General features: G+C 48.3%; 1 protein-coding gene across 1 annotated transcript; it reads left to right on the top strand.

Moving 5' to 3' along the window:
• Positions 1-519: 519 nt before the first annotated feature.
• Positions 520-12,096, top strand: LOC109734366 (protein FAR1-RELATED SEQUENCE 5-like). Its single transcript, XM_073502228.1, has 5 exons — positions 520-661; positions 10,288-10,382; positions 10,490-10,885; positions 10,969-11,697; positions 11,758-12,096. The coding sequence occupies exons 1-5, from the start codon at positions 520-522 to the stop codon at positions 12,094-12,096; spliced, it is 1,701 nt and encodes a 566-aa protein (XP_073358329.1).
• Positions 12,097-13,113: the final 1,017 nt, after the last annotated feature.

Genomic DNA, 13,113 nt, shown 5'->3' with positions numbered 1-13,113 from the left:
GGGTGTCGTCGGGTCGGACAAATCGGCCGTTGTAGCAAACCGTTAGGTGTTTTGTTGCAATGATCATGGGATGCGGGTGGGAAACGACCGGCCGAATTGTTGGGTCCGCTGGAGCGCCGGCCAAGGTTATATCATGAGCGACCGAGAAACATGTATTTTTAAGTCCCCGGTGAAAACCTTCAACCAGCCTTTAGAATCCGTCTTTTTAGCAAAAGAGGAGGAACGCCCCTCCGATTTCATTAACGAAACCAAACGCAATAGCATCAGGTTTAAGATCCACCACCACCTAGACCTAAACGAAACCAAACTGCAGACCACCCAAAGTAAGGTAGTTCGAGACAGACCAGACAGCAAACATTGTTTTCAGCATAGGGGCCACAGGCGGCCAAAATATCAAGAGGACGCAGCCTCAGCAGAAACTTAGGGCAACTCCAACGCAGAGACCCAAACGGACACGGATTTTATCCGTTTTTTGTCTGTTTGGGTCGGCTGTCCGCTTAGCGGACATGAGGCGGACAAATGCGGCTGGTGGATGTACCCAACGCGCAAAACATGCAGCGGACAAGCGAGGAGGCGAAATCAGGCGACGAATCAAAGAAAGACGGCGGCGAGGGCGCGGCGGCCAAGCCGAAGGCAGAGGGCGGAGAGGGCAGGGACGCAGGCAACACAGCGGCCATGGGAGGAGGCAGGAGCTCGAGGGGCACCACGCGGCGGGCGGATCCGACGAGGAGGCGGCCGAAATCGAGGCGGGGGCACATCATGGGAGGAGGCCGGAGCTCGAGGGGCACGGGAATGGGTGCGGCGGGGTGGATCCGGCGAGGAGGAGGCCGAAGTGGAGGTGGGGCACGCCATGGGAGGCGAGGAAAGCTTCGGGCAGCACATCCATGGTGGTTGGTACCTGCGGGAGAAGAGGAGAGAGATTTTGAGAGAGAGACACGAGAAAGACAGAGGGAAGGTAGAGGAAGGGAGATGGCTGGCGGCGTGGTCAACGGCCAAGGTCCGGCGGCGCGCGGGGATGGGTTGCATCGGCAGAAGTCGATGGGAGCGGCGCGCGGGGATGGGTTGCGTGGGTCACTGATATGCGGGACCGGCGCGGATACGAGCGGACGAGAGCAGTTGATGGGAGAGTCCGCTTTTGTCCGTGGAAGACCCATTTGTGGCCCATATTTGCGCTCAGTTTGGGTCCGAGCGGATAGCAGACGGACAGCAGGCGGACATCGCGTCCGTTTCGATCGTCCCGTTGGGCCAACTTTTTTGTCCGGATGACCTAAACGGACGGCCCCATTGCAGTTGCTCTTAGAATTCGTATATAGAGTAGTACACAACTTGAAACGGACGAGAAAAATGTACGGCTGAAAAATAAAATTACCGTATCAGCTGCGTGCCCTGTCTCGCGGGCATCGAGTGGACAAACGCGGCCCCGTTGGAAACGAAAACGAAACGGATAAGCCTGCCTTCCCTGACTGCCGTGGTACAGACCGAAAACAGTAGTAGTAGTACACAGTACGCACCGCGCCTGCGACGCTGACGCGCGGCGTTGAAAAGAACACGAGCCGAGGTGCAGTGGCACGAACTGAAACGCGGTCGACACGCTCGGCCATGCATGCGAAAACGTCGGCCCGTACGTGTACGTGTGCGGTGGCGAACTGGCGACGGACGACGACGTGCCGGCGCCCGCCGTCGCGATCGGTCGACCTCGCTAGGAAGTAGTAGTAGGAGCCCAGCGGAGCAGTGGACTAGAGCCAGGCAGCCAGCGGAGGCGAAACCGGAGTCGGGCACCCGCCCATGCCGCGGCGCCACGCAGTCCAAGCAAAGCCGTCCGCCCGAAGCAAGCAACACAGCCGCCGCCTCGCGTTTGCCGACGTGCGCACGCGGCGAGGAGAGGTCCGGGGACGCGGAGGCCGCGTCGGCTTCTACGTGGCGGCTATCCCGCGGCGTGCCTCGCTTCGCTTTCGCTCTGGCTAGTCTCCAGCGTTCGCCTTCGCGTCGCAATAAACAAGGCAGGAGAGCAGCTGCATGCCTGCCTACGGGCTGGGACGTGTAAGGAAGAAAATAGTGATACAGTATGGTGCAAGTTTTTTTTTTTTTGAGACAACAGTATGGATTACACAGATGGATTACTGCCGTGTTTGTACATCTACGTAAGTGTAGTATTTTTGTCCGTATATCATACAACTTGAAAGGGGGTTTCCTTTTGCGGGAAAGGTGAAAGGAACTGGCTTATCCAAACCGGGCCCGAGCCTAAAAGCATAGCAGTACGTGCAAGAACACGGCGTGCGGTACTGGCCCCCTCCGCGTCGGTCGGTGTCCGGCGGCCTGGGGTCGATACTTGGCAATGGATAAAAGGTCGCTTCGATCCCCTAGTAGTACACCGTACACGCACCGCCCCGCTGCAGCGCGGACGCGGTGGCCAGTGTTGCGTCGCACCAAGGTCGATCGCAGCGCCATTGAATACGTACGACACAAGGTAACGCCGTACACAGGCGTAAATGAGCTCGTTGCATGCGGTCGGACACGATCCCCCGCCGGCCGTACCACGCCGAGGAACGACTCCGGCGACCGGTCATTTTCGGGTACCCGCTCGCTCGCTCGCTCGTACCGCCGACGTGCAGCGGTCACGGAGGAAACCTCAAGCCGAAGGGTTTGGAGGAGTACCAGTACACCCAATGGCCGTTGCGCCGTGTGGTTGCCGATGCGCATGCAACTCCAGGGAGAAACAGCCGGTGAGACCGGCCGGGGCCGAGAACACGGAAACGTTTTCATTCCGGCGTGAGGGCGCGTGGCGGCATCGGGCTGGCTCTGTTGGCCTCGAGCGTCTCCAATACCAAATGCGCATGGACATGTACGAGTATTTATTTTACTATACTGGGGGCAGGACGCCGCAGGTAGGCAGAGCAGCACAGAGACAGAGCGTCCGCTACAGCAGCACGAGCTGCTTTGGCCACAGTAGTGTACTACTACAGTACTCCTCTTGGCCCCATCTCTCGGCACCTCTGGCCTGTTTGGTTAGTTAAAGTGCTCATAGTACTTGTACACGAGTGGGTCACGTACGTACACGGATTAACGTCCTGTCATGTCTTCATGTCTCGTTATCCGACCGGCCTCTCGTAAAAGGGTACTCCGTGTCTTCATGTCTCGTTATCCGACCGGCCTCACGTACGTACACGGATTAACGGAGTAATGACGAGCTAGCTAGGGCTCTATCGCTTGGCGTGCTCCTGTTTGAAGGAACAAACACTCTCCTCGGGAGCACCAATGTTTTTCTGCCTCATCCTCTAGCATCGTCGCTACCCCATTCGCAGTGAACCCAGGCCACGACGATGACATGCGGGCCATGGTGGCGGGGTAGGGCGCGCGTGCGCTTGGGGAGGCGCACGGTCAAGCGAGAGGGAGAGGGAGCGAGCGCGCGCGTGGAAAGGCACATCGTTTCCGCTGCTGCCCCGGCGCGTCTCGTGAGCAGCGAGGCGTGGCTCCGCCTGCCCGCCTGCCGCCGTCTCTCCCCCATTTCCCTCTCGTCTCCTACTCCTTTCTCCTTGGCAGTAGCAGCAGCCAGCAGGAGAGAGAGGGGAGTACATCGCTGTCAGGAGGGAGGGAAGGGGGTCGGGGGTATAAGCGCCATTTGACACATGACAGAGAGCACTGGCACCAAGCTCAGAGCCTCAGAGCTCTGACTAGCTGCAATGCCACAACCGAGACTGTTTGGCTTTGGGGATTAAAGCTCGCCGGCCGGGCCCCATTATATCCAGGCCAACGTACGCATTCGTGCGTCGTGTGCGATGATTTGGAACCGGTGGCTTTTGGGACAGAGGCCCAGAAATGGGCGGTGTATCTTTTGCGTGCGCGCGCGCATGCCGTAGCTGGGAGTTGGATGGAGGAGAAAATATGGCATGCCAGCCTCTGGGCTGGGGCAGGGTGGCCGGCAGCGGGTGAGCTCACCGGATCGGCCACTGGTTTCCCCGGCCGGCCAGTGCACGTGAGCGGCTCTTGCAGTCCACCATCGCGCGTCTGCAGGCATGCGTGAATGGAGACCGAGAGAAAATGTGCAAAAACTGCCGCACATTCACAGGAAATGAGATGGAAAAACGACGCACTTGGAGTCGAGCTAGCTAGTACTAGTAACATTTTTCATTGGCAATGCACCGCTGCATACGTACCTCGTATAGAAAAGCGCTGTACGCTACGCACGCACGACATTGATTTATCGACTCATTAGTTCGACTTTTGGTCGTGGTTTGGGTTTGGCTGGCGTGCTTCTTTTTTGCGGCCGTCAACGTACACGTGCCCGCGCCACACTAGACGGGCAAAAATCACTGTTTTGACCTGTGCACAAAACAAAACAACAAAATAAACGGTTAACAAAAAAATTTCATCCGGCTAACCTTTTTGTGTAGCGCCCGACAGTTAGCCGTCACACTACACTGTGCAACGCCTGGCCCTCAGACGCTACACGCCTGACCATCGTCGCACCCTGTGCTGACTGAAAAATGCTAAGTCAGTGTGCAACGCGTAAGAAATAGGCGCTACACTGCCTACCGAGTAGGCGTTGCACTTAGTGCCTGGGGTTCTAGGAAGGGCCAGATCAATGGGAGGCTTGGGAGTCGGGTCCCTTTTGTCACAGGAAGCGGTGAATGGAGTGCTGCCCAGGTGCACAGTGCGTGGAGTGGCTTCAGTTTTATGAAGCGGACCGGGACGATAAAATCGTCCGTGGTGGTGAAAAGTATATACAGCTAGAACGTGTCTTGTAGAACGTGTCTTGTCGTTTTGTTCAGCCTCGGTCCACCTTTCTTGGGCAGGAGCGTACGCCAGCTGTCTGTTTTCTTTCGTTGCAGAGGGACGAGGGCAGCTCTTGCCGCTAAGTGCAACTAGTGCAACGCCTACGGGTAGGCGCTACACTGTGTAGCGTGTAGCGCCTATCTGTTAGGCGTTGCACACTGACTTAGCATTTTTCAGTCAGCTCGGGGTGCAACGATGGTCAGGCGTGTAGCCTGAGAGCCAGGCGTTGCATAGTGCAGTGTGACGCCAAGTGTCGGGCGCTACACAAAAAGGTCAGTTGGGTGAAATTTTTTCGTCAACAGTACATTTTGTGATTTTGTTTTGTTCACAGGTCAAATCTGTCGTTTTTGCCCACTAGACGTGCGGACTGATTGCTCGCGCCGCCGCCGTGCCGTGCTGCATGCCCCCGCGCCGCAGCTTTGCGTTGCCTGCTTGATTGCTCGCGCCTGCTGTGGACATGGAGTACTCGGCATCATGGCATGCTCGTCCTAGTACTTTTCCCTTCATCGGTTCGGGTACAACCTAATTTGCACCCCGCGTATGCCGAGTACTCCATGTAAGTTGGAAAGAGAAGATTACATGCATCGATAATACATTAATCGTGTGCATGATGCGCATATATAGGTACAGGATGGACCGATCTCTACTTGTCTCCCAAAACATACAAATATACAGAAGGGAGAGAGGAGATATAGCGGTATAAATACAAGACCCTAGTCCTATACATGTACACTGAACAATGTACGTTCAACACACCCCGCAGTCGAACTGTCGCCGGAGACGCAGAGACTGGACCGAAACTTCTCAAAGACTGGGGTCAGTAGTCCCTTGGTCATGATATCGGCGAACTGCTGAGCGGTAGGTACATGTAGAACACGGATCCTCCCAAGCACCACCTGTTCGCGAAAGAAGTGTATATCAAGCTCAATATGCTTCATGCGGCAATGATGAACTGGGTTGGCGGAGAGGTAAACGGCGGAGACGTTGTCGCAGTAGACGATCGTGGCTTTGTGAACCTCACAAAGCAACTCCTGGAGCAACCGACGGAGCCAAAAGCACTCGGCAACGGTGTTAGCCACTGCCCGATACTCCGCCTCGGCACTCGAGCGAGAAACCGTGGTCTGTCAGTTGGACAACCACGAAATCAACGAGGGCCCAGAGTTAAACACAGTAGCCTGAAGTAGAACGACGAGTGTCGGGGTAGGCAACCCAGTTGGCATCGGAGTAGGCAACAATATCGGTGGAGGCCGAAGCCGTCAGGGTGAGTCCCAAGGTTATAGTGCCGCGTATGTACCGAAGAATACACTTCACCAGAGTCCAGCGAGAGTCATGAGAGGAGTGCATGTGAAGGCACAAATGTTGCACTGCATACTGCACGTCCGGGCAGCTGAGCGTCAGATATTGTAGGGCACCAACGATGGAGCGGTAGAACGCGGCGTCAGGTGCAGGAGAGCCCTCCAAGGCATCAGGTGATGGAGCGGTAGAATGCGGCGTCATGTATCTATGATTTTTTTTAAAGTAAAAATGCATAGTATAAAAAGTAAAACCTATGAAAATTTTAAAATATGAAAGAAAACAAGAATTATCTCTTGGCACTAAATTAATAGGAATGTCCAGAAAAATAATACAAATTGCTATAAAAAGGTATATAAAAGTGGTATGATAATAACATGAAATAATAAAAAATTATCGATATGTTTCAGACCTATCAGCATGATACATGATGTCGTACCTAATTTAATTTGTGATTTATTGACTTAAATGGTGAATTATGACAATGGATAGGTCTATCTCGTGAGCACAATCTAGTAAATGCTCAGCTCGGTGATGGCGTTCTTCATCGCGTTCGCAAAGTGCGTTTGTCGTACATTCATGATTCAATTGTTCGAGCGGCGCGGTTGTCGTGCCTATAGGACACACTTCTCCACATCTTTTTTCTTCCTCTCCCGAGCCAACCCACTCTCCTCTTTTTTCTCTCCCTATTCATATATATTTAGAAGCTAATTTACATTTCATACGAAACTTCTATACTTATTTAAATTTATTGTTATTATATTACTGTGTTAACTAGTGTATTCTTTTATCATTAAAGCAACACAATTAACCATGTAACAATATTAATTGGTAAATAGTACTCATAGTGTTATTTTTTTATTTGGACTTTTAATGCTAGTTTTTATACATTTGTAATGTATATCACTGAAAATTTCCTTCTGCGGAATTTAAATTGTGTTGCAAAGCTCTCCTTAAATTATTTTTCAACAATTGCACAAATTATATAATGTACACATGGTATTTGTGTGTAGGTTTCTGTTTTAACGTATATTTTACTATTATTAAAGAGCATGCTAGAGATCACGACAATCTAACTATATAATATCTTAGTGATTATTTCTATAACAATATTAGTTCAGCTTTTTTATAGACATTTCTAGAATATAATCTGAACGGTTGAAAAATCTGAATTGCAAGTTCAATTTGGAAATAAGTTGATGTGAGGTGCATCCTATATACTAGTTATGTATATTGCTTATGGAAATTACCAGCAAACAGAAAAAAATGATTCTACTTCTGCATACATACGCTTTATTTATTTATTTTGGTGAGAGCTGCTCCCGCCAGTTTGTAAAATAAAGTGCACAAAATTAAATATGAAAATATAGTTAACATAGATTTTTGTACAACCTGCAAGATGTCCATCTGAGAGATGCAATTGATTTGTTTGACCAAAATTTAAGGTAAGTAGGTGCCCCATACTCATTCTGTTCATCTGATGGTTATATGCATGTAAGATTGTATTCATTGTTGATCTACTCCCAATGTACGGAATTACTTGTTGCGAAAATTGATAAGAAAAGTAATTTCGGACGAAGCGAGTACAATATAGGTGATATACTTTCGGGGCAATCAACCTAAATGTACATTTATTGGTAATTGGCTACAACAACTGACTTGCACTATTCTGAACATGCTATTAAGTGGGTGCCCCCAATGCTTGTCCCATATAGAAGGGGGAGGGCTAGTCTCAATCGAAGAAAAAGATAAAGAGGAAGATAAATATGACACATGGGTCCAAGAGGGATCGTACCTTTTTTCTAAAACGAAGCAAAAGATTAAGAAAAAGTGAGTTGCCCAGTTAATTATAGAAAAACGGACGAAAACCTCAATTACAAACCCCATATGAGGCACACATGGACGACTTAGCCACACACGCCAAATATTTGACTAAAGCATCCCACAAGGCAGCTCCGATTTTGCTAACGAGCTTCACAGAAGAAAGTTGCAAGCAAGCCACCGACCTAGTCCAAGGCAACATCCGGAGATCACCGCCCACCAAAAACGGCCCTCAATGCGTAATCGTTGCCGTAGTGGCCCCGCCGTCGCAACTCTAACTTCTCTGCCATACCCAGAAATCAGCGTAGACACACCGGACTGTCGATACCAGCAGGACAAGCCGCGACCCAGCATAATGGTTGCCACACTCATCGCAACGCCAAATATGCCGACCGCGTTGCCGTGCACATCCAGCCCGTGCACCACAGTACATGGTATGTACCGCACCTGCGATGCTAACGCGCCGCGTTGAAAAGGACAGGAGGTTCGCCGGGAAAAAAAGGAAAAGAGCACGAGGTGGAGCACGGAATTAAACGAGGCGCACGGCATGTCGGCCATGAACGGCGGACGCCGAGCCGTAAGTGTGGCGGCGACGGATGCCGACGAGGCGGCGGCCGCTATCGCGATCGGTCGTCCTCGGACTAGCGCGCGGAGGCGAAACTGGAGTCGGCCGTCGGCACACGCCCGTTTCCCAAGACATATATGCAGAGCTGGGAAATGGCAATAAACAACGCCGGCCATGCTGCATGCGTGCAGGAGAGACACAGGGTTGGTTCCTTCGCTACAGCAGGTGGCAGCTGCACGCCTACGAGCTGGGACGTGTTTTCTAAGGAAGAAAATAGTGGTATGGTGTAAGTCAGCAAGTGTATGTGCACATCGGCCGCGTCGGTCGAGAGCGGTGGGTCCCGCTTCACGCCTTCTCCGTGTGACTCGTCCAGGAGTGGGTCACACACAAGGATTACTGTCGTGTTTGTACATCTATGTACACAGACACAGCACTTAAAAACAGAAATCGTTTCCTCGCTCGCCCGTAAAAGCGTACTATACTAGAAACAACCGTGTTCGCGCTGCTCCGGCCGAGCATACAAGATGAAACGAATTTCTTTTTTGCAGGAAAGATGAAACGAATTGGCATATCCAAACGGGGGCCGAGCCAAAAAAGTGTAGCTGTGGAAAACAGTTTGGCCGCTAGTAAGTCGACCTATAGTAGAGTACGTGCAAAAACACGGCGGGCTGCTGCGGTACTGAACGCGGCTTGCGTGCGACCATCGGTGCGACGCAGCCATCGCACGGCTGTGCGTGAGCCCCCTCTCGCTGCGGATTTTCTCTCAAAAAATAAACAGAATACAGATCGTGATACCGGACGTCCCGTGATGCCTATTTCGTTTCGTAATACTCTCGCACCACTAAGACTAAACAAAAAATCAAGTGAAAAAAAACTCATCGCCTGTGAAACATATCCACAAAATGCCCGCGAAACAGATCCGCATATGCAGAAAAGCGCGCCAAAATATACTCCTGAAGGCGAGAGAGACCTACAACCTCGGCAGAACAATCAATGGCGGCTTGACCAGGGAAGCATAGGTAAATTCTCCTCTTAAATTGGGCAGCCAAGGAACCCCGTCCCTGACGTCTTCTTCGAATCTCACGTCCCCGGTGGCTTGTAGAAGAAGTGGTCCGGGGAACCAGGATGCTCCCAGTGATTCTTAGTCACCAAAAGTAAGAAATCGCACCCTGTTCTTCATGATGAATCACCGGCAAATTCTCCTACTGTACCGTTTTAGAACTTGTACAGCAAACCATGACTAGTGATCACAATGTGCAGATGTGAAACAACGACAAGAAGTTAGTTCTGTTGCATTTGGAAAAACAAAGTAGGAGCATGTACAGTACTCCGATTTCACATTTAATTGGATGAGAAGACGTTCTTGCACAAACCGTATAAAATAGAACAAGGATTGCAGAGTCCATCTTGATTTCTCCTCTAAACCTTAAGACTACTACAATATTGATCCCTCAATGCACTGCATGTTTTGCAAGACAGATAAATATGATTCATGAATCGGTTGATCAAAACTTGTGGTAGGAAAATATGATTGCCATTTGCCATGTCTGTGGATTAACTAAATTGAATCCTATTTGATACAGGATTTGCAACAAACCACGGCAGATCACAGTGATGAAAGGGTACCAAAGCTTGGCATGACATTTTTGTCTGAAGAGGAAGCTTATTTATTTTATAACAAGTATGCTGAAACTATCGGTTTCAGCATCAAAAGAAGTAGCGGCCATAAAGTGAAGAACTCTTCTGTATTGCAGCAACGCACATTTACATGCTCTCGTCAAGGTAAATGTTATTTCTAATTTGTTTTGATTCTAACCTCTTATTTATGCTCTAAGATAATTACTACAACTCACAGGCCACCGGCAAGAAGATAAAAGAGAGGACACATTCAGTTACAGTAGGCCTGAAACACGATGTGGTTGTAATGCTCGTATGAAGATAAGCCTTAAAAATGGTTTTTATTGTGTGTACGAATTCGAGGCATCACATAACCACACTCTTGCTCATGGAATCATGGCCCAATACTTGAGATCCCAGAGAAAAGTAACAGAAGCACATATAGCAAATGTTGAGGTTGCAAAATCAGTAGGCATTTCAAATAAAGCAACATTCGATTTGATGGCCAAGGAAGCATGTGGAAGTGAAAACCTTGGCTTTATACGTGAAGATTTGAGAAATCGTTTGTACTCAAAGAGAACAATAAAAGCAAAGAATGGTGACACAGGGGGAGTATTAGAGTACATGGAGAAGAAGGTCTCAGAAGATGTCAACTTCTTCTATTCAATTCAAGTTGATGAAGATGAGTTGATAACTAATATTTTTTGGACTGACTCGAAAATGGTATCAGACTACGCATTATTCGGCAATGTTATATGCTTTGACACCACATACAGGAAACTAGATGATGGACGCCCATTTGGTTTGATTGTTGGGGTGAATAATCATCAAAAAACGGTTGTCTTTGGCGCCGCACTTCTCTATGATGAAACTGCTGCAAGTTTTGCTTGGCTTTTTAGAACTTTCCTAAAAGTTATGTCTGGAAACATCCACGTACAATTCTCACCGATGAAGATGCAGCAATGGCAAAGGCAATCCGTAAAGTGTTCCCTCATTCTCACCATAGACTTTGTGTGTGGCATATGAATCAAAATGCTTGCAAGCATCTCGCTGGAGTTGTTGATGAATATAAGAAATTCAATGTTGATTTTCAACATTGTATATATGATATAGAAGAGGAAGATGAATTTGTAAGTGCATGGAATGAAATGATTGACAAGTATGGACTAGGTGACAATGCATGGTTGCAAAGGCTATTTGAGAAGAAAGAACAGTGGGCACTAGTATATGGTAAAAATACGTTCTCTGCCCACATGAGCACTACCCAACGAAGTGAAAGCATGAACAATGAACTAAAGAGGTACATTAGTGTTAAATATGACATGCTTACTTTCTTTGAGCATTTTGAACGGCTAGTTTCAGATAAAAGATGTGAAGAGGTGAAGTATGACTTTAAAGCAACACAAACTACTCCAAAGTTGAAGGCTGAATCAAGCTATATGCTAACACAAGCTGCAGCTACATATACTCCAGCAATATTGAAGATACTTCAAGATCAAGTGCTTCAGACTCTGAACTACGACATATTGCTTTGTGATGAAAGTGACACAGAGTTGAAGATTTATGTAGTAAAATTTCATGGCACACAACGGGAGCATGTTGTTAGATTCATTCCAAAAGAAGAAAAGGTTAGTTGCAGCTCCAAAAGGTTTGAGTTTTCTGGAATCCTTTGCTCTCATTGCTTAAAGGTACTTGATATTAATAATATCAAGCATATCCCCGGAGAATATATATTGAAAAGATGGACAATTGATGCCAAAGTTCTAGATATAACAAGCAAATGCAACCCGCATGAGAACCTAAAAGCAGGAATGTCCAATCGCTACAAGGAACTGTGCAGAATGTTCTTCAAAATAGCTGCTCGTGCCGCTGAGTCAAAAGACTCATACAATAAGGCTGCTAAATTTACAGAGCAATTAGCACAAGATGTGGAGAAATGCTTGAAGATTAGAGCTGATCCAGATTTGGGAGACTCGTGTACTAAAGAAGGTGCATATTATACTAATAATAATTTCCTAGACTATTGACAAACAAAGACTGATATTTACCATTACAGTGGCAGCAGGAGTGAACATCCCCTGTAGCAGAATTTCAAAACACAATGATGGGCTTGCAAAGCCAAAAGGTATGAAGGTCAAGGAGAAGACTATCAAAGGATAAAAAAGGCCCGTTGGTGGATTTGAGAAAGCAACTTCAAAGAAGAAAAGGAACACAGATGATATTGTACAACTAGAGCCTCATGGCACCTCAAAGGTATTATACTTCGTCGCTTTGTGTCTTATAAAACCTTCAACATTATTGACCTTTCATATCATTTTTGATAGGCCCCTTCGGAGAAACCAACTTCAAAGAAGAAAAAGAACAAAAAAGATATTGTACAACTACAACCTCACGGCCTCTCAACGGTATAATGCTGTTGCTTTTTCTTATAAAACACTCAATTGTATTGACCTTTCTCTATCATTTTCAACAGGGTCCTTCGGAATTTTTTGGTAACCAAATGGGTGCATACACTAGTAGAAAACATGGCTTTGGTCACAGGGCAATTCTCACGTTAGTCCCGGTTCAGTCACGAACTGGGACTAATGTGAGCATTGGTCCCGGTTCGTGCGGCTAAGGCATTAGTCCCGGTTCACCTGGGCCCTTTAGTCCCGGTCGGTGCCACGAACTGGGACTAAAGGGTGCGATGCCCATTAGTACCGGTTGGTGGCACCAACCGGTACTAATGGGCTTTGAGGCATTAGTACTGGTTCATGGCACGAACCGGTACTAAAGGTCCCATTTTCAAACTCTACCCCCCCCCCCCCCCCGCGGACCGCCTTTTCAGTTTTAGAAAAAACAAAAGAAAATGATGGAAATGTCAAAAAAAAGTTTCTCATGTGATATGTGGTCTAGTTGTTGGGAAAATTTACAAATATGAATTTCGACTTTATTTGCAAAATCTCTCTGGAATTTGTAAAATGGGCATAACTTTTGCATACGAACTCGGATTAAAAAGTTGTTTATATGAAAAATCATCTACTCGAAAAGTTACATCCGAATTT

Source organism: Aegilops tauschii, chromosome 6, assembly GCF_002575655.3.
Source record: "Aegilops tauschii subsp. strangulata cultivar AL8/78 chromosome 6, Aet v6.0, whole genome shotgun sequence".
Classification (NCBI taxonomy): domain Eukaryota; kingdom Viridiplantae; phylum Streptophyta; class Magnoliopsida; order Poales; family Poaceae; genus Aegilops; species Aegilops tauschii.
This window is presented reverse-complemented; position numbering and strand designations above follow the sequence as displayed.